At 38.8% G+C, this 20,296-nt stretch overlaps 1 protein-coding gene across 7 annotated transcripts in view; it reads right to left on the reverse strand.

Annotated features, from left to right (window-relative positions):
• metap1d (methionyl aminopeptidase type 1D (mitochondrial)) overlaps window positions 1–13,720 on the reverse strand; it is a 30,710-nt gene extending 16,990 nt beyond the window's left edge. For 3 of the 7 annotated variants that reach the window (XR_015926285.1, XM_088605302.1, XM_088605300.1), the window contains exon 1: window positions 13,586–13,720. Coding sequence is in view for 5 of the 7 variants with exons in the window: in XM_088605302.1 (XP_088461428.1) it covers window positions 13,586–13,625 (40 nt within the window). In the remaining 2 variants the exon portion in view is untranslated. Of the gene's footprint in view, window positions 1–9,528; window positions 9,872–13,585 lie in introns of those variants that run through there. The other 4 variants (XM_088605301.1, XM_088605299.1, XM_088605303.1 and 1 more) reach the window with 2 other exon arrangements.
• Between the last annotated feature and the right edge of the window lie 6,576 nt (window positions 13,721–20,296).

Genomic DNA, 20,296 nt, shown 5'->3' on the forward strand with positions numbered 1-20,296 from the left:
AAGGAAGAAATAAGCAATACTGTCTTACAACACAGTGAAACGTTTTACCAAGGGTGGCATGGCTCTGACTCCTTCTGGTCAATGTAATCAAGAGCCCTTCACCCCAGGTAGGGTCAGTGTGAAATGTTGATTAGGGACCTTCTGATCACGCACATTCCTGGAGCAGGGCATTGCCCTGTTCAAAGGAAGGCTAAAACAACAACCTGCAGTGACCACACATTAAGATCAGCGGTTTGCTGGATGAAAAATACAAAGAATGAAAAATGGGTTTAATTTGCCCAGGGGGTCCCTGCCCCTCAAGTAAAACTCTATCGGACACAAAGAGCACTTTGGGTTTACCTGAGGCTGACCTTGGATGCAAACAACAAGCTGTAGACCCTGACAGGGCTGGCCTACAGCTAGGAGAAGTCAATGGGAGAGCCCAGGTTTTATCAAGATGATCAACACTCTGTATTTCCTCCTCCGTGTAAGTCTGTCTTGCAGTTTTGGTAAAAATGCAGGAAATGCAGGGAGAAAGAAACTGCCCAGACCCTAAGCATTTGTACTAGTAAGCTTTTCAAAGACACCCCATGTCTAATCCCCCATCAAAACCTCCTCCAGCTCAACCACACTTTCCTCACCCACTGTATATGCTGTAAAGGTAAATTCAAACACTAAACCAAAGCTTGTTTTTACAATGTCAATCACCACCAAATTTGAAATGCACAGTATTTAAAATTACATTTCCTCTCAAATACTGATGGAGGTTTTAATCCCTTAAGTAAAAAAATACACAGGAGAAAAAGTTAAGCATTCTTTTAAAATAAGTGTTAAAAGGAGATGTGGAGCCCCTGGGATAAAATCCCCAAGGTGGGAAAGATTCTGTAAGTAGCGTTTCCTTTCCACACAAAATCATTTTATCACTGTATTTCTTCAGCAAAACCAAAGAGCTGCATCTTTACAGGCAAGATGATACACCAACATCATCAGTCACATCAGGCGTCCACAACCAAGCCCACCCCACAACATTTTGTTTTGTACTGCAGTTTTTAGCCTCACAGCTGAGGGAAGCAGTCAATTGAATTTAAAAAAAATTACTCGGCAAGAAACTGAAAACTGGTTGGAAAATTAGAGAACCATTTAGAAGCCAAAAAAAGAATATAAATTTGAAGGAACAAGTAATAGGTTTATTCCATGCTGAAAAAAGAAGAAAGAAAACACAATGTTTCAGCCGTGGAGCCTTCTTCATGTGTGAGAAAGGGAGGGCAGTAAGCAAAATTAATTACCTTTGCTTACTGCCCTGTCTTTCTCACACCTTAAGAAGGCTCCATGGCCGAAACCTTGTTTTCTTTCTTCTTTTTTCAGCATGGAATAAACTTGTTCCTTCAAATTTGCTTGTTCCTTTGCAGCCTACGCATGCTGACGCAGCTACCCACCTGGACTATAAACCTGAAGGCTGAGGCAGTTGTTGTATTTCTGTCAGACTGATAAATATGAAACAGTTTATTAACACTCCAGATTGTTATCCCCTTCTAAGCTTTCAAAAAATATTCAGTAAGTATGTAACATTGTAGAGAAGGATGTGATTTGATCTACAGTGATGTGCAAACCTGAGACTTTACTATATGACATTACAGCAGTGAGGATCCATTCTAAAACACTTTACCCTAACATTGCAAAAATAAAAACGTTTGAAAATAGGAAAGGAACGTCCAAGAATTATGCCGAGTTAAAACGAGGTGGTGCTAGGAGCCTGCCATGCTTCTCATACGAAAGAAGTATGCTTTTCTAAAGATGCCATCAGAAAACAACACGAAAGTCTCCTACCGGTTGCAGTAATGCTAGACCTGGGAAATTTGGGCAGGAATAAAGAAAGGACCTTTATGGTTATAAAAAGAGAAAGAAAAATGCATGCCTGAGAGCGAAAAAAATTACATTGTCTAAGGAGGAGAGGTTGGTGTAGCAGCAGCGGTCCTCACTGGGTTGGCCGTTTACAGCGAGAAGGAATGCTTGACAAAGAAAAATATGGTCAATTTGAGTTTTGGTTGAATATTCAGATCCACAGGAGGATAAACCTGGATAAGCCGCTGTACGATTCTAAACTTTTAAAAAGAAACCATCCAAGGAACAGGCACTTGCAACCTCCTTACCCCCACTTTTTTACCTCCTAGCTGGGTCAGGTCCAAGCCCTCTGTGGAGCTGGGCTCTGAACCGTGGGCAGTGTGGAACAAGAGGGCTTTGAGAGACCACGTCTGAGCAGCGCGGCTGGTCACGGCGCCCCTGCCTCCTCATTCCAGGGGTTAACCTCTCCTGCTGCCAAGTAAAATACTGAGACAGCCGTGTAATTATGGGCACTGTCAAAGGGCAGCCGCAATTTGGAGATCTATTTGCATAGTCAAGAAAAACCCCCGCCACCACCCCCCCACCCAACTCTCCTCGATTTGACAGAGGGGCGATAACTGTGTTCTTCATACATAACTTCAATCTGTCATACGAGACCGGATTGAAACAGGCAATCAGAAACATTTCAGGTACCACCTGTTCCAGTATGCAGAGCCCAATGGAGGAGATCAGTAACAGAGAGTGTGTTACTTTAAGCATGGCTAAACATCTTTCCCGTTTCTTAGGCATTACCCCTCACAAAACAAGACAAATGACAGTTATTGGGGCCTGGCTGATCTGTAAAAACACCTGAAAATGACTTTTAGTCCATATGACACCTTCAATAGATCTTAAAGTGTGAGTGGGAAGCTCTCCTCAATAAGGAACGTGCAGTTTATATTTGCAATCAATTCTAGTTATTTTAAGCTTTTCCATGGCTGTTTGTTTCTGTCACATGACACTAAAATATACCTTTGTTTTGCTTTAAAAAATATTTCAGGCCACTGCTATCTAAATCCAGCTGCACAACATCATGAGTGTGTCTGTCTTACTCCGTAAGGGCTGTAGCAGGTTGCACATCATAGTTTCTGTACTGTAGTTTTACAGTTTACCACTGCTACTCATAAACTAATCTGACTGGAAAGTGTCATAATCACTCCTTGTCATACCTTTTGTTACCCCGCAAACGTGTGTCTACGTATATTTATCTGTTCCTTAATAATCCTTGCCTCAACGCATTAGTAATCTTGATCTGAAAACAAAGCCCAAGTCAAGGATTAGGGTGAAATAAACTAAAGGGATATGAGCCAATCAGAAGACACTTTTAAAACGCCAGAAAACCTGATGGTTAACATGCAGTTTCAAAAGGGATAAACATACACAGGAAACTGTACTGCCAGATAGTATTTGGCTTGTAGTTCAGTTTTCTCCAAACACTCGAACGCTAGGGTGTGAACACTAATCACAAAAACATGATACAGTACTCCCAAGCTTTGTTAACTGCCTGTCAGTGTTCTAAAAATACCATTGCTATTTACTGCTGGATAAGGCGGCAGTGAATCGAGGCTCTGTGGATGCCATCCACACAGGCCTGTATAAATAGCCCGAGTTCCCTTCTCCCTCGGCCTCCGCGTCTGTTTCGCACAGCTCTCTCCCCCGGAGTGACGCGAGTGCAGGGGGCCCACCAGCACCCAGCACAGCTGTTCCCCAGCGCCGGAGCCGCAAGAAACCAAAAAAAAAACCTGCCGGGTGTCTTTTTTGGAGGCTCAGGAAGTTTGCAAGAAGGATGGCAGCCTAGGGGCATGATGCAGTAATAATAACAACATTCAAGCCACAGCGCCCAGGTCATGACAAACCGTGACCCTCCCATCACAGGCCTGGAAGCTGGCCAGGAGCCAGCCTGAGTCCATCACTAATAGGGCTCCAGAACCGTACAAGGAACAGGAGGGGAGGGGGAGGGGGCACAGAGGTCTCCTTTCACTTCCTGCCCTGCTCTTTCTCCTTCCCTCACCAGCTCCAAGTGCTTGAGGGCTCCTCACACAAAAGCACCGAGGGATGGAAGCAATGAGCACCTATTCATAGGTGTAAACTGCACATGATCACCTTGTACCGAGCGCAACATGTGACACGCGTGTGTAACGTGCATCGGAATCAAGGTCGATAAGTATTTTTATTACGTGCCACAATTTAAAATCAAACCACGAAAGAGCAGATCTCGGCAGGGACGCTCTCTCTCTGTCCCTCCGAAACACAGAAAAATGATTCCTGGTTGACTATTGCTCGTGATCCCCAATGGATAAAAGCAAAACAAGAAACAAAGAATAAAGGCGTAATGACTGGTTTTCTTACAGGAACTACAATCACAGGTAGTGTGTAGGCAGCTGCTGTGCGGCTCTCTACAAGCAATATTTCGGACAACATCCACCCTGTTTGCAAAAGAGGGTGTGATCTCACATCAGTCTACAAAGGTTCTCCATCAACTAATTTCTTCATCTCTCACTGGCCAATTCAAAACACGTAACAATGGAAAAAGACCTCACAGCCGTTCTTATATCTTACATATTAAAGGGAATCTTGGGTATTCCAATATGTTTTAAAAAGCAGCTTGTTTGAAAAGGCAGACAGATTTGTGTTTTCGAGTTGTAAGCTCTGCTGTTAGCAAAGAGAAAGAGAAACAGCTGTACCCTCGTAATGGGCATGTTGGAGTTCCTGGGTCCTTAATTACACGGCTCTGTGAAATGATTATGTAGGCACGCTGACTACAAGTTCTACAGGAGACTGGCCAGAGCCAGGTCATAACTTCCTCACAGGACGTGAGGTCTGGGAGTGATCTGCAGCTGACTGTGTTCCTTCAGCCCGCCAAAGCTGGTGGGCTCCAGGTGCAAAAAAAGGAGATTAGACCAGCGAACCAAGAGATCTCAGTCGCAGGAAGGCCAAAGAACCTTTAACAGCCTGCTGCACATGCACAACGAAAATTAAGATGTAATCAAAACATTTTTACTTTTAAATTCTATGAGCTAGGAGTGTTTCCACATCTGAGTTAAGAAAACAACATGCCATCTGTAGCTAAGGATTATTTTCACACATTTTATGAGTAACGTAAAAACAACTGCTTCACCTTGTTTTCTTTGTGATTGCTCGTGTGTTATTAGCTGCATAACAACCACCATAGGTATTCAATGTGATAACAAAAGTTGTCTCATCCTACTAGAGAGGCATTGTAACCCTAAGACAAGAGAATTTAATACTGCAAGCCTCATGGAGCCCCGTGGAAGGTATCTGTGCTGTGAGTTAGTGCGCTGCAGGAAGCTGAGGGGAGAAAAATGCATAGTTGTGGACGGAACCACCTGAGGAGGCAGCCACTGCTGTCCACCTGCCCCCACCTCAGCAGGGACCTAATGGAGGAACATCATACAGGGTACAGTACACAACAGCAGCAGAAATGCTGCGCACACAATACCATATTGGTTAATACTCCAAAAATGTTCCAGATGTCACATGTTCAGACACATTCATTTTAGCTTGTGTGGGGTGGGGGTTTGCCCCAGTCTGAATCCAATGCCTGAGCTGAACTTTAAAGCTTACTTCCCGTGAAAAACAAACAAACAAAACAATATTATGCAGCACTGTACATCCAAGAAGAAACCATTGTCTAAAATACATATTTACAGCACACCAAAATGACAGATCCTTTCTCTACAATAACATTATGGATTACAATACAAATAACAATTGCTGTTTAGAACATAAACACTGCTGGGCTCAACCAAGTCAGATTCAATACATTGAACACAGGCACATTTATGGTTTCTCACACACTTGATACCAGGGGAATACTTGGCTCTAATTAGCAGATAGCATCTGGCAAATTTCAGCATGTCTCACTGCAGCACAGGCAACATTCCTATTTACTTACTAAGCATTGGTTAAGCTGGAAAATATACTGAAGGTTTCAAAGTCTGAAGCAGCCAGACTGAGAGTGAACTCTTAATACACTGTACATTATACACATAAAAGAAAGTATGTGCACTTTAGCCTGCTTTTTAGTCATAATCCTGATTTCTTCTAAAACCAATCCATGGCCATGTTTTTATTATTAGCACATATGTTTAACACTTCGCATTCAAACTTGAATCAAAACCTGCCAGGCGACTTTATGTTGGACATTTGCTTCTGAGTTAACTGGGCTTACTGAAATTATTTGTATTATTTAACTGGCATATACCCTCTCTGCACACAGAAACACCTCATACAAGGACCTGCATTGTTCAGAGGATCAGGGACTTTTGCATAAAGGAAGATTACAATCCACAGAAATGTTTCCTTACAGCCAAACCCATTACTTTCAATAGATTTTGTGGTTCAGACTGACAGTCAGAACCCAAGACTAGAAACTACAAAAAATTGTGATTCAGACTGGCAAAGTATTTAATTCTCTTTTTCTCTTTACACAGTGGCGATTTCACTTGTGAGGCAATATTCTTAAATCTGATAAATGACACCTCCCTTTAAAGCATGATTATTTACTAAAACTATTTAAGAATTATTTGTGCGTCACCTTCAATTCTTAACCTCAGGACAATTTCATTGTTGTATTTAAAGCTGTATCTGAAGAAGCTACCATCTTCACTCTGGAGTGGGTTATGTCATAAATTCTACTAAGAACATGACTGCTGTCCATTATATTTCCCAAAACACATTAGCCTGATTTATACAGCCCATTGTGACTGAATTCAAATTTTAACTAGGTAAAATGGAATCCATGGTAACAATGTCATACAGTTCATAGCCAGTCAATTTAAAAGTTAAAAATTCAATTCCAGCTTAATTCAATACAATCAAAGCTGTAACTTTCTTCTTCTGAATCTTGTACAAAACAAACTATTCCAGTATTCTTCTCATAGGTCTTGCTAAAAAGTCTATACAAAAAATTAGAAGATTTTATTATTTTAAAAATTAAAATGAAGTCAGTGAGCTGACATGCACATCATGAGCACCACATCCAGACTTGAAATATTAAAATCTATTTAAAATAATCATTTTAATACTGTTTTTGCATACACATACAACTACAATTTGTTGTGAACACTGTACAGTACAAAACACAGTAAAGTACATAAAAAAACAAAATATAACAGATTTGGGTTTTTTTTGTAAATCTCTGTCATAGTTTGCAGTCTCTCCTTGATCTAATAAATTGATCCCAGGTATTTATAGATGCACATGCTAAAGTCAAGTCAATTACCAAGAATGTCTACAGAAAAATGTCATGTTTTCTTTCAGTCAAATTGTATCTGAAAATAAAGCTAAACAGCAACAATAATTACAAAATGCACTGGAGCGATGAATTCATTTTTATCAGTACAGTATTCGAAAATCTGCTAAATCTGTTCTTTTCCATTCAGTATGATTGGTATGAGTTTTCATATTTAATGTTTTTAATCTGTGTCCAGAAGACACTGGTAACACCTGGATACCTTTAAGTTTTATGTCACTCATTTCCCCCGCATCTGAAATTCAACAGATGTCAGCTAATAAAATAATCTGCTGAAAACTGGATAATGTATTACTAAAAACAGAAATTCAAAACAGAATGGGCTCACATGGAAATGAGAGGTCCTACCGCACAGATTAGCCACTTGACAAGATTACAAGGGCTTCCTGTCTCAAGACAGCGATGCTATCTCTGTCTGATTCTTCCAGTCCTGCGTTTTAACTGGAACCCCTGACAATTCTACACCAATTACAGCCTAATATCGGAGTTTTAATTAGAAAACAGCACTACGACAGACCGTGCTCCCTTTCCTCAGAAGCACGGCTCGTTAAAAAAATGAATGCCTGCTCCTTGACCGCAGGGTTGTCAACTCAGTACAAGGAACGTTTCCTTCCACAGCTCCAAATATAGTTGTCTTTTTTTTCCCTCTCATTTTTAACATCACGTGGCTCGTGCCCGGCTCCAAGTAAATGAAAGCCAAATGCCACTGTAGGTTTGAATCACTATCATTAATGATCACAGATGTTCACTCTAATACCATGTGGCCGTTAGCATTTACAAACCCAAAAGTTAAACCAAACAACTTTTATAAATGACCGTATTGGAACACAAAGACAAGAACCTTAAATATTTCACCTGAGCACAGACAAAGTCGGCTTTTGGGTATGAAATTTAAGGTTTATCGAGTTGTGATACAGGAAAGGGCTTGTTTACATTTCCAGCACTACCAACATACATCATTTGTGACAAAAAATAACAAGCACTGCAAAAGAACTGTTCAATCACTGTCAATCACTTACACCAAACTCAATATAAACAATGACTTGTTAAATCATACCTTAAAGATTCTATCTAAAAACTACTTTTAAAGTAATATTTAATAAAGACATATTTTCCCACCAGTAACGCCTTTATTATGTTTTTTTTAAACCTTCAGATTATGATATTTTATTTTATACTTACTGCAAACTAGACAGAAAGTCTGCAGCAAAGTGGAATTTTAATTTTAATGAAAAAGCGTACATATTTCTAGAAATACCTTGCCTATAGCTCACAAATAGTATTAAAGAATTTATAATAATAAAAAATATAATTTTGTTAAATTAATATATCCAGGTCAAATAAGTTGCTTCACTCTTAAAGGCTAAATATAGTGTTGCTGTGCCACATTTAGAGACCAGATAACAATAGCCAGTAGCAAAAACACTTTTAGTAGTTACAGAATATTCACAAAGCAATACTATAAACTCGACATGTATTCTTTTAATTTGCAAATGCCTGTTACAGAAAAACAATTGTGGAACAGTTCATTTAAAACTATCAATAAAGAAAACACCACTACTTAAGCAAGAGCATGACAATTACTGTGTTCTCAATTCTTTTCTGAAGAGACAAAAACTACGAAAAAAAAACTGTGGTAAGAAAATAGCATTAATTAAATAAAGGAGGAAAGCCTCCACTCATAATTACTAGGCTTAGAAACTGAAAACATTTAAACTCAGTACAGTCTGAGCTGCCTTTATTTCTCTGGACGCAAGTTATACCAAGCCAAGGTATAAACAGAACACCCTCTCAATTTAACGGCCCCAACTTTTTACGTAGAAAACCATATCAGCTGTAAGATCGTTGGTGGTTGAAGAAGGGCTGTCAGTCTTTTATAGGCATATGCCATTTAATAGATGTCAAACCAAGTTTTCCTCACAATGTTTGGTTTGACCTGTCAACACATCTAACATTATCTTAAAGAGGCCTCAATTAACAGAAGGACCCAGGGCAGGTTTCACTGATGCTGAGGCAGGGCTGCCCCTGGGTTTCTGGAGAGCTAGCAGAACAATGGCTGAGAACACGATAAGGCAGGAGCCGGGGCCTGAACACAGCTTTCTTTCAGCCTCCTGGGAATCTGCGGAGCAAGAAGCTGGGATTCCTAGACACCAGTATCATGTTCATTAGTTACTACAGTTCAGCTGGGCCAAGGTCCAAACTGCCTGCTTGTCTAAGCTGTATGATACCACCGGCGCCATCAGGTAACAGTAGCAGATAAAGAACGTGCCAACAGGTGTAACTGGACACCTGAGCTCTGGGGTTTTTTTTTCTGTGCAGTACATAGTAAAATGATTTCCACCCCCCCCCCCCTAATTATAAGCAGGAAGAATAGTAATAAAAATGTTCCATACCATTTTGTTTCTGAATAGCAGTTTCACTTTCATCCTGATTCAAAAACACTCACTGTCATCAAGGCATTATCCAGTTCTTTTAGTTTTTGATCCCTCAATGTAAATGAAGATGTAAAATGTGAAAGTTTCTCTCTGTGCTGCACACATATTCCACAGTGTAAAGCCAGGATTATCTAGCATAAGAGGATCCTTTCTTCATACTTCCAAAGCAGATATGGTTTTCTGTTCAAGATGTACAACTCCGCCTCTCCGTTTAGGAAAAATACATTTATCTGGCCTACATTCTTCAACTTCCGCACTCTGTGATACATCCTAGAATACAGCTCACGGAATATACAGTATTCTGTGGAGACAGTAAGCAAAAAAATTGTCTCTAAACCAAGCTGTTCTTCTGAGAGGATTATGAGGAATTTCTGTCTTTGAGGAGACCGGTTCACATGTGGTATTAGTTTTGTATGTACAATCAAACCTAAGCAGCAGCATAATAACATAAGCTCATCAGAGAACAAGCTCCAACTAAGAGATGCAAGGCAATACAAACATCATAATATTTGAACTAAACAGAACTGAAAAGCACAGAAGTAAAGTACAAAAAGTACCAAATCCCTGTAATTCAGCTCCTGACTCACATCACTACTTGATGGACAGAGCACATTTTTTTCCATACCGCACACAAAAGGTGTTGTTGGTAAACTGAATCCACCATGATATCTGGAGACAACAGTTATACAAGTATGCAGTGCCCCCTCACAGAGCTACAACTCAATTCAAGTCTGAAAAGATGAATGACTGCAATCCGTGAATAATGTTCTATAACCTGCAACACTCAGCAGACAGTGCTCAAAGGCACTGGAATAAAGAACCTCTGAAAACACACTGGTTGTACTTCACACATTGCTCTGACGGAAACACAATAATAACTTTGACATTCAAAAGGAAAACAGGAGACATAACCAATATATAAAATGTCATATAAGAAAGTTCATAAAACGTTAAAACATAAAAGACATAATCATAAAAGTAAAGTCCTGCAGGCCTACTTTTGGATTGGTTATCACTGTTTTCATCCCGTTCTTTTCCCTATTATTAGCTGGAAATAAAAAAAAAGCAGACTGTTTTGAGAACCATGAAAGATCTTAAACATTTACACCCATTATTTCTGGAAAGACAAATCCAAAAACCGGAGACACAGGGACCGACACAACATGCATACAGATCAAATTTATCTCAGCGTCGAAAATGATTAAAATTGGCAAGCTACCATCCACAATTAACCAGTGGCTGATAACTGGTTAACTGCAGCGTGACATAAACATCTTATTTTAAGTAATGCCTTCAGCTAAGAGCAGGTGCAAAGAGAAACTGAATGAGCAATCCCCAATCAAGTCGCTCCAGCATTTGAATAGCAGGAGTCTGAGGAAGTTCTGGCAAGGTTCCAGGAGAGAAATTATACTTTTTTTTAAAAAAACACAGCACTGTGGACAAAAGTGAGCTGCATGGTCCCACAGCTCTTCAGTTCCAGGAACTAAACCAACACCAGGGTTTAAACCTCCACAGTATCCCGTCCCCTCCCAGCCAGGCAAACTCTGCTTCCCTCCTTCAGATCTGAATTGAAACTCCAAGGGTAGTTCTAAAGAACAGCCTCTCTGTACAAATAAGTATGTTAAAATGGTACAATCAGTGTTAATCTGGTTTTGTACATAAACTGAGCCGGAACTCAAGATTTCATTTGACTCCTGATTAGGTTTCGTTTGGATTTTTTAATTGTTTTCATGTGTTCTCAATTTGGGTATTTTTCCTTTAATCCTTAACATACTGCAGGACCCATTCGGGATCTGCTGAAGAAAGCCAGCAGCCACCCCCCCACTCAAAAAAACAACAACTACTAAGCGCAACATTTTGATTCACAAATGAATCTGCCCATTAACTCCCAGACTTCAGAATAATGAATACCTGGAAATGAAGTGGACGTGCATTTGAAACTCAGAACCGGAGGCATTTCTTTACACAAAGGGATGTAGGAGATGTAACAAGCCAGCTGTCAAAGCCCATACTCTCTTGAAGGACAAGGGCCTCAGATTCATTAGCTACCAGAAACAAATTAAAAAGATGGGCAAAAGGCTCTCCTCTCATTTGCAAACTTTCTTATATTTTTGTAAAGCAATCACGTTTATCTCAAGGCACTGTAGTGAAAGACAATATTTAAGGTGTTACCCTTATTTTAACAAAGCTTTAGGAGTGCCAGGTGTGTTAATAAAATACTGACAACTCTAAAATTTCCCAAATATATACCCCACAAAAATATACACCCAAAACTGCACCGCTGCTGTAAAAATCCCAAAGCTTTTATTCTGTGCACGTTATCAGTGAAAACAGTAAGATTTCAAGTTATTCCTATGTTTCCTTGAGAAATATGATAACGCCTACAGAAAACAATTATTAAAAAATGAGCATCCTGACTGGGCATTGAGACTTTGCTTTCTGGGGCAAAGTAATTAGTCCTGAGACATTTTAACTCCAGCATTCAGAAATGTTAGCAGTTACAACAGCCACAAGAGGGAGCCTATGAAGAATAACTGCAGTAATTGATATAACTCAAACTGACAACAACAATTGAATTAGGGGATATATTCTCTACACTTGAGGTCATTCAAGTCAACTAAAATTAAGTTCTTTACTGCAGTCTGGGCTTTTATTGGTTGTAATATTATCAAATCAACCTCATTTCCTTATTGTTGTGTTGATAGGATTTTCTGCAAACGTAGCACAGTAGACACACAATAGGTTTTTCTTCTCAAGTAGTTTAAGTCTTCGGTCCCTCTAAAACATATTCGGCCATCTGATTATGACTTGAGCAGAAAAAGCTGTCTATTTCACATCAACATTTCAATATGCTGATCTTCTAATTAAGATTTTTAATGTCAATCTTACTCACAACATTAGTTTCCTCCCAGTGGTATCTTCAAAATTCTGGAGCTCAACACAAGACATAATCTAGAATTTTAAACCTCACATAAGACTGAGCAGTAATTAACTGCACAACCCACAACACTACCATCATTTTCTCTCCTTTAGATAACCTGTAGTTATATTATAACAAAAACCCCTAGAGCATTTCTATTTCATGATGTTCATTGCTGACATTAAAAATATTCATAGTGGAAACAATAACCATTTGTGGTTATTCCAATGTGTGGGGTATTTCTGTGCGATTATATCACAAATGCAGACTCACACAAAATAACAATATTGTATCAGTCTCATATAATGGGTCATGATGCACAGTAGCATGGATTTATTATTATTGTGTACCCCATTATTTTATGTCACAGGCCACTACATATGGCCACTCTACACTGAAGGGCCAGATTAGCTTTCCAAGTAGGTCCTTAGTATTTTTGTGTTCTGGGGGTGGGGTCTTGATATTTTTTCACATTTCAACTTGGGGTACTTGGTCATGTTTTAGCATTCAGAGGGGCTTTTCCACCTTCTGTTTTTTTTTTTAAACTTATTATCTGTTTTACTTTTGGGGGCACATCGGCAAAAGACCTATAGGGGTTAGACACCATCTGGGGTTTATTCCTACCCAAAAGATTAACAAATGGTAATATTGTGCAGTCTAAAAAATATTTATTAGTCAATTCTGATATGTTTATATTTTATGTGTGCTTCTTATCACACAGAATGCCTACTGTACATAGAATAAGGAGAGAAGTAATGGATCACAGAATGAGTACCCAGACAGCTACAAAGTCAGTGCTATAATGCTTAGATAAACTGGCGTCCCTTTACTTCTTTGTGTCTATTATTAACATCCAACGAGTCCTACTCTGTTTGGATTAAAACCCTGTTAGAAGTTATGCATACGAAGAGTAAAAAGCTAGAATTGTATCACACAAGTTTCAGCACGACCGGGAATTCACATGGAATCGAAAACAAATATATACTGCGCTTTAAGCAAAGCATTCGGAAAAAATGAAGAAATAAATATAAAGTCATATATTTAAAAAATCGTTCTTTTTGTGAGTAAAAAGGGACCTTCCGGACGAAATCCTACCTCTTTTCACAACACACTTCAAAGCAGAGGGCGCCGCCATGTTGGTTTAAAGTGCTGATCACGTGGTCTTTCAGTCTGGTAGGAGATCAGCAGTTCTTTGCACAAGTGCGTCTGTGTTCAGCGGTCTACACCAAGACCAAAAATGTAAAAACAAAGCTTTTAAAATCTCTGTCAGAACAAGCCGCAGAGCTTTTTTGATTTAAATACTAATGAAATAATGCTCCACAGTTCTTTCTTCTCTACAGAATACCTTACTGTAACAATAAAGTTACAATGAAACTCCTTTAGATCTGATTTACATAATCAACAATCGCTTATAATCAGAGCTTTGGTTGAATAAAACCGCAAGGATGTACAAAGGATGTACAATGCTGAAAAAAGGATTGCGAATCCCTAGAATAACTATGAGAATTATTAGACCCTTGTTTAATCAAAACCAGTATTTTTTAAAAATACAATTTTTTATTAATTCAGCGTTACCAGAGATGCCATGGTGTACGCGGTAGTAATGGAATAATAAAGAAAGAGTGTATGGAAAATAATAAGTGAACTCCTAGTTTAATAGCATAGGTAAGTGGGTAATTAGAATCAGGTGATTAAATAAGTGCACTGCTTGTAAACAAGGACTGAGTTTGGGCAGCCCTGACCTAAATAATGGTCACGAACATTGTGTCTTTGGTTAGTTGAAACATGTTCAGCCATGATCAAAACAGATTTCACAGGACCTAGGAAAACGTAGGTGATACTCATCAGTCAGGAGAGGGTTTGCCATCATTGATGGAATGACACATTAGATGTTGTGTCAGCAAATTCAGGAGAAAGATTTTAGGACATCCAGCTGTGAGCTGAAGGTGGATCATGCAGCATGACCGTCATCTTAAACATACAAGCAGAACTACAACAGATTGATTAAAGAATAAACTTAATATTTTTGATAGGCAAAGTCTGGATCTAAACCTCACTGGAATGTAAAGCCAGCACCTAAAGTGATCTGTTCATGCCAGGAAACTTTCAAATGTCACCAACTTCTTCTGTAGAACAATCGACGTGATCAGCACTCCTGATCAATTCAACAGTTTAAATTCTGGTGCGGTTGAGTGATGAACAGAAAGAGCAGCAAGCAGAGAAATTTACTAAAAGACTTAGATTAAATCATAAACTGGGCAGACATAGAAAAACCAAGCAGAATACCTGGGTATATACTGTAGCAATAAGTCTGTAATTTAAATCCTCGGAATTTATGTTCATGCTTTACAATATGCTAGGAAGACCTCAATCAGAATACTGTGTTCAGTTTTGCTCACCACACCCCAAAATGGATAGTATTTCTTCAGAAAGGGTTCAAAGAGGAGTGTTATTATAAGAATAATTCCTTGGCTCAGGGGAAATTTCATATACCAACAAGTTAATGGAGCTAAATTCTTTCAGACTAGAACAAAGGAGATTGATCCATGAAGATTGGGTATCCAAATAAACATATCAATTATAACTGCAAGAAATTAACATTATTAGGAATATGGCAATCTTTTAGTGGCAGGTGTGCTGACATTTTATTGAACAGACTTGGAGGCAAACTCATTAAGCTGATTAACATTGTAATCAGCAGGGCTGCGCCACAGGGGGTCTACTGTGAAAGCCGGGGGCTAATGCTGTGTGCGGCCACTGCCTGTAGCCTGCTGGTTGCAGTGCGGGCTGTACATCTGCAATGCGTGCTTTGCGCCAGGTTGGAGATGCCGTCTTGTGGGATTATGTCCGGTTCCTCCCTGACCATGGACCTTTTGGCTCTGGATGCCGGACGCCTTCCGTTGCTCATCCCACTAAATGTTCGATGGAGTTCAGATCTGAAGGTCCGTGGAATCACTGTCACATTTGCATCACAAGAAAAACGTGGTTACACAAGCAGCACGAGGCTGTGTGTTGTCCTGTTAAAGTTAGGTGGAGTCCCAGGACCTCTCAAAGTCAGATTGCCTTGAATCAGTCCAAGTGGAGTTCTGTAGGACAAGACACTCAACCACATGGCGACCCCTTGGAACTTGCCGGTACATCTCCTCCAATTAATAATTGAAATTCCTTACACTTATATAGCGCTTTTCTGGACACTCCACTCAAAGCGCTTTACAGGTAATGAGGATCCCCTCCACCCCCACCAATGTGTAGCCCCCACCTGGATGATGCAACGGGAGCCATAGTGTGCCAGTACGCTCACCACACACCAGCTATCAGTGGGGAGGAGAACAGAGTGATGAAGCCAATTCATAGAGTGATATGGCTACTGGTACAGTTGGCACCAACCCTCTGATATAGAGCTGTGCTGCCTGTGACGTGTTAATAGACAACTGGCTTGAAGGTGTGGCAGCTTGGAGGAGTCTGCATACAGCTCCTCACTCTCCGCCGTAGGGTGATCATAGATGAGATTGGAGGTGTGGGGAGATTTCAGATGGGGTTCTTATATCAAAAATGTGTGGCGCAGAATCAAAACATCGAAAGTCATTCATACCTGATAAATTAACCAAAACGAATACAAAAAACCTTAATAAAAAATCCATGTACTTAGTTAAAAAAATCATACATGCATAAAGCGTTCTGTTTCCTTTGGTGCTTAGTATATGTATACTCCTAACAGGTATAGTGTGGGTCAATCCAGGGAAATAGTTCACACTCAGCAGTGAAGCAAGAACACAATAGAAGAAAAATGGATTTTTTTCAGGTCTGAGACTGAGGCTGGGAAATGGTTCTCTTCTCAAAGGGTTGTGGGTATCTGGGAACAGACGTCTCAGTCAGGTGGTTGAGGTCTAAAAGATGAAGTAATCTTAGAGACAGCTGGATGAAGTTATAGATTGATTGGCTACTAAACTAATAAAAGAGTAAGATCTCTTTTGCAACCTCTCATATGCTCTTACCGTACATCAGAGAGCATTTTGGTTTGGATGTAAAATGAGTAGCAGAAATAAAGATCCTTTCCAGAACAAAACCTAAAAGGGATGTAACCCTAGTGTAGTCAGGGGAGTTAATAACACAAGACAGAAATAAAGCTGACAGAAAAACTGCAGTCTCTTTAGTGAATATGTTCACTAGAAAAAGCTAGCCATGTTTTCTACAAATAACCCCATCAATCTACAGCACCCTTCATTGTAAAACAACAATGCATCCTCCGTTCTGTGAAATGAGGAACTCCTGTTCTGTTAAGTACACGTGACTACTTTAAATGTCTATTGACCACAACAGTATTTTATCTTTTTTTTCAATTTGTTCATGTTTTCCTTTCTACAAATTCACCAGGCCTGGAGTTATTTTCAACGAGATATCTTTCCAACTTAGAACTGCACAGAGCAGCATTTAACATTGCAGTTTTAGAACCAAGAACTGTCTCTTATCAATTTCATGAAAAACTTACATCAGAGGATGGATGTGTACTGTAATGGTAAATTCTAAGGTATAAAGAACAAGATAAAGGGGCAAAGATTTAACATTTCATAAACTTTCACTTATCAAAATGCATTAAACTGGTATATTTTCCATTTGTCCCTTTTTAATAGTGGACGGCAGAACAACTTTAGCAATGAATAATCCATGGAGAGTTCTCGTTTATTCTAATTGAGGTCTACAAAGGAAATAATCTAACAAAGTAATCATAGTGACAATTAAGAATTGGTCAAATTACTTTCAGGTGTTAACAACCAGTCGCACAAATTAACTCCAAGTCTTCATTTAAGAATGTTCTTTTTGTAAAGGTATTAAAATAAGCTCTACCTATTGTTAAAATACCTACTAAGTCTATTAGTATGGCTTCAGAAAGGAAGGTGCTTTGTGCAGAAAATCATTGTAGAATAATGTATTCCAGTCCTTGTCCTAGGATAACCCTGTGCCTTGTTTCTTGTTCCAACTTAGTTTTAAAGTAAAATTATTGATCTCTTAATTTAACCAGTTGCTTTTAGTCTTCTATTAGTTTATATTCCAAAACATGTGCCAAACAAATCTCTATTTCAGCTTGGTTTAAAACTGGTGCTCTACCATAGTTAGCATAGTTTCCGAACAGTTCCTAATGAGCAATCAATTGAAGATTTAGCTGAAATGACAATGAGGCACACCCCACCAGAAAACATTCTTATTGATCCACAAACTCACTGCTTAATTTCCATCTAGTAGTTCAAACAATGATCCTAAATGAGAACAGTTCTATAACCTAGCTTCCAGCAGAGGTTTCATGCTCATTTCTAACACTTAAAGAGTAAACAAACTTCACTCAGATGCTTAACAAAGTAGAAATGAACATCATGCCTCAAGCAGAAGAAGGAAAAAGTTAATATAAGAGAAAAGGCAAAAGTGTTACGAATACCAGAATTAATCAAATCTCCAGGGACTTATGTTATTCAACCAACTGCTTTTATTGAAATAACATAGTTATTCATAACCCAACATGTTCAGCAAAACACTTTGCTGGGAAAGCAGGGACATTTGCCAGAACCAAGTAATTATAGACCAATAAGTTCTGAGCTTACTAAAAGTTACATTTTGGAAATTAGAATTTAACTGAAATATCATCAGTATGGCAGTAGGATTCTAGAGGAAAGTCAAAATGGATTTAGACTTTGCTGAAGTCTTTGCTTAAGGCAAGATCCGTAATGGATATAGAGAATGTATAATCTACGGTATAATATGGATATAGATCATATGTATCTACACTATAATATATTTAGAATTTCAGTAGGCTTTTAATAAAGACCCTCATTAAAGAATTCTCAAACTGCACGCAATAGCAATTAAGGAAATATACTGTATGTATTGAATTAGAAACTGGTTAGAAAACAGAAAACAGGGCCAGTAAAGAGTGAATCCTTATACTCGGGTAATGAAATAAACAGTATACATTAGGACCCCTCATTTTAGTGTTTCTTAATAATAATGGATATTCTGGATAGCCTGTCAAAGAAGGCTCCACAGACGAAACGTTGTGTTTTCTTTCTTCTCTTTTCAGCATGGAATAAACCTATTACTTGTTCCTTTGCAGCCTACGCATGCTGACGCAGCTACCCACCTGGACTAAGTTAGTAGATTATTTCAAAATAGGACAATCTGCAAACCCCTTGAAAGATACAAAGAACATTCGATGGGATTAAGATGTACACTATAGCCAAGCATCACAAATGAAATAGGACGTCATTTGGCCCTTCTAAATCAATTTGTTTTACTAGGATCTGAGACAACCATTTCTTAAAATCTGCTTTACTACAGTATATCAGGTTCAATCATATAGCTAGATGGCATGCTCCTGAATTTTGTGTTCTCAGTCTTAAGCACGCCTGATATATTGCCAGTTGTAAAAGAATGTCTTTACTCAGGCAGGCCAAAATAAGTAAAACTTTAGTCTTTAACTAAAGGAATATGAGGGGAGGAATACAAACATTCCAAATCCTTAAAGGCATTAATTAACAAACATGACCTTACACATTCTTTAAAATGAAAAGTGAAACATTAACCTCATTCTTTACACAAAACATTGTGGGAGTCTGGAACAAGGTACCCAATAAGATTGTTGTAGACAATATCTTGGCTTCCTTCAAGAAATGGCTGTGACAGATCAATTAGCAGATCAAATTGGATTACTTAGTGACTGTGCCAAATGATTGCCTTTTATCTCTAATCTTTCTTATGTTCTACATCCTATCCTACTTAACTACTTAAGATCTGAAAGCATTTTAATGGAACATGCTTCAAATAAAGGTTCAATACCCTTGAAAAAACAGCTCAGTTGCAAAGAAAACTAGAAGACAGGGGTACTCCAGGACCTATGTTAGAAAATAACAACCATTATGAGAGCTCCATTTTTGCTGTAGTTTTACTGTACCCATCCTTAGCTAATTCTGTGAAAAGTAACTTATCAAGCAACATTTAACATCACACAGAAAAATATTACTTCTCAGATACCAGAGCATGCTGTTTTCTTTATTGGTTTCTCAGCACAAACTGACAGTAATTGGTAATATACATGAGCACCTACTTACAGAAATATAGATAACACTCCAGGAAGTCATGGAGAGAAATTTGATTGCATTGATTGATATTCTTGCGTTTTGCTTCCATGTGGCAATTTTCTGTAAATAATGCCAAGAATGCAGAATTTCAACGACAGTTTAGAGTCCAGTCATTTTGTCATCATATTTGTCTTGAGACATTACTTCAGACGTGGAGTGTGGAAGAGAAATTAGCAGATTTTGTGTTCCAATGAGAGCATTTCAGGAGGCTTTTACCACCAATGCATGAGAAAAATCCATCTTGGAAGGGTAGAAATAGACATGAAAGTGGTGTTGTGAGGCATGTAATGCTTTAATTCGAAGTGGAAAAGGTTTGATTTAACACTTACATAATCTAAGCCAATTAATGCAATTAATATTTTGAAAAAGTACTTGAAAATACCGTGCACATGTATTTTCTTTTTAGACTATTATCTTTTCTCATAATTGATATTAAAATATGTCCAATGTTTAACCGCAAACGGTACCGGAGCCAATTGCTCATCACAAATGCCGGCGCCCTTTCACCTCTGCACACCGGGAGTATATCCATAGTGTTTTTCTATATGACCTTCTTTGATGGTATCTCTTTGAAATCAATGATTACCGTCTTAGCCCTCGTTCCCCAGTTGAAAAGAACACAAGCACAATTAAGAATAATTGGCACCTCATTCGGCAATTCCAGCTCTGAATGGCTAAA

Source organism: Lepisosteus platostomus, chromosome 14 (assembly GCF_059453375.1).
Source record: "Lepisosteus platostomus isolate fLepPlt1 chromosome 14, fLepPlt1.hap1, whole genome shotgun sequence".
In the NCBI taxonomy this organism is placed as follows: domain Eukaryota; kingdom Metazoa; phylum Chordata; class Actinopteri; order Semionotiformes; family Lepisosteidae; genus Lepisosteus; species Lepisosteus platostomus.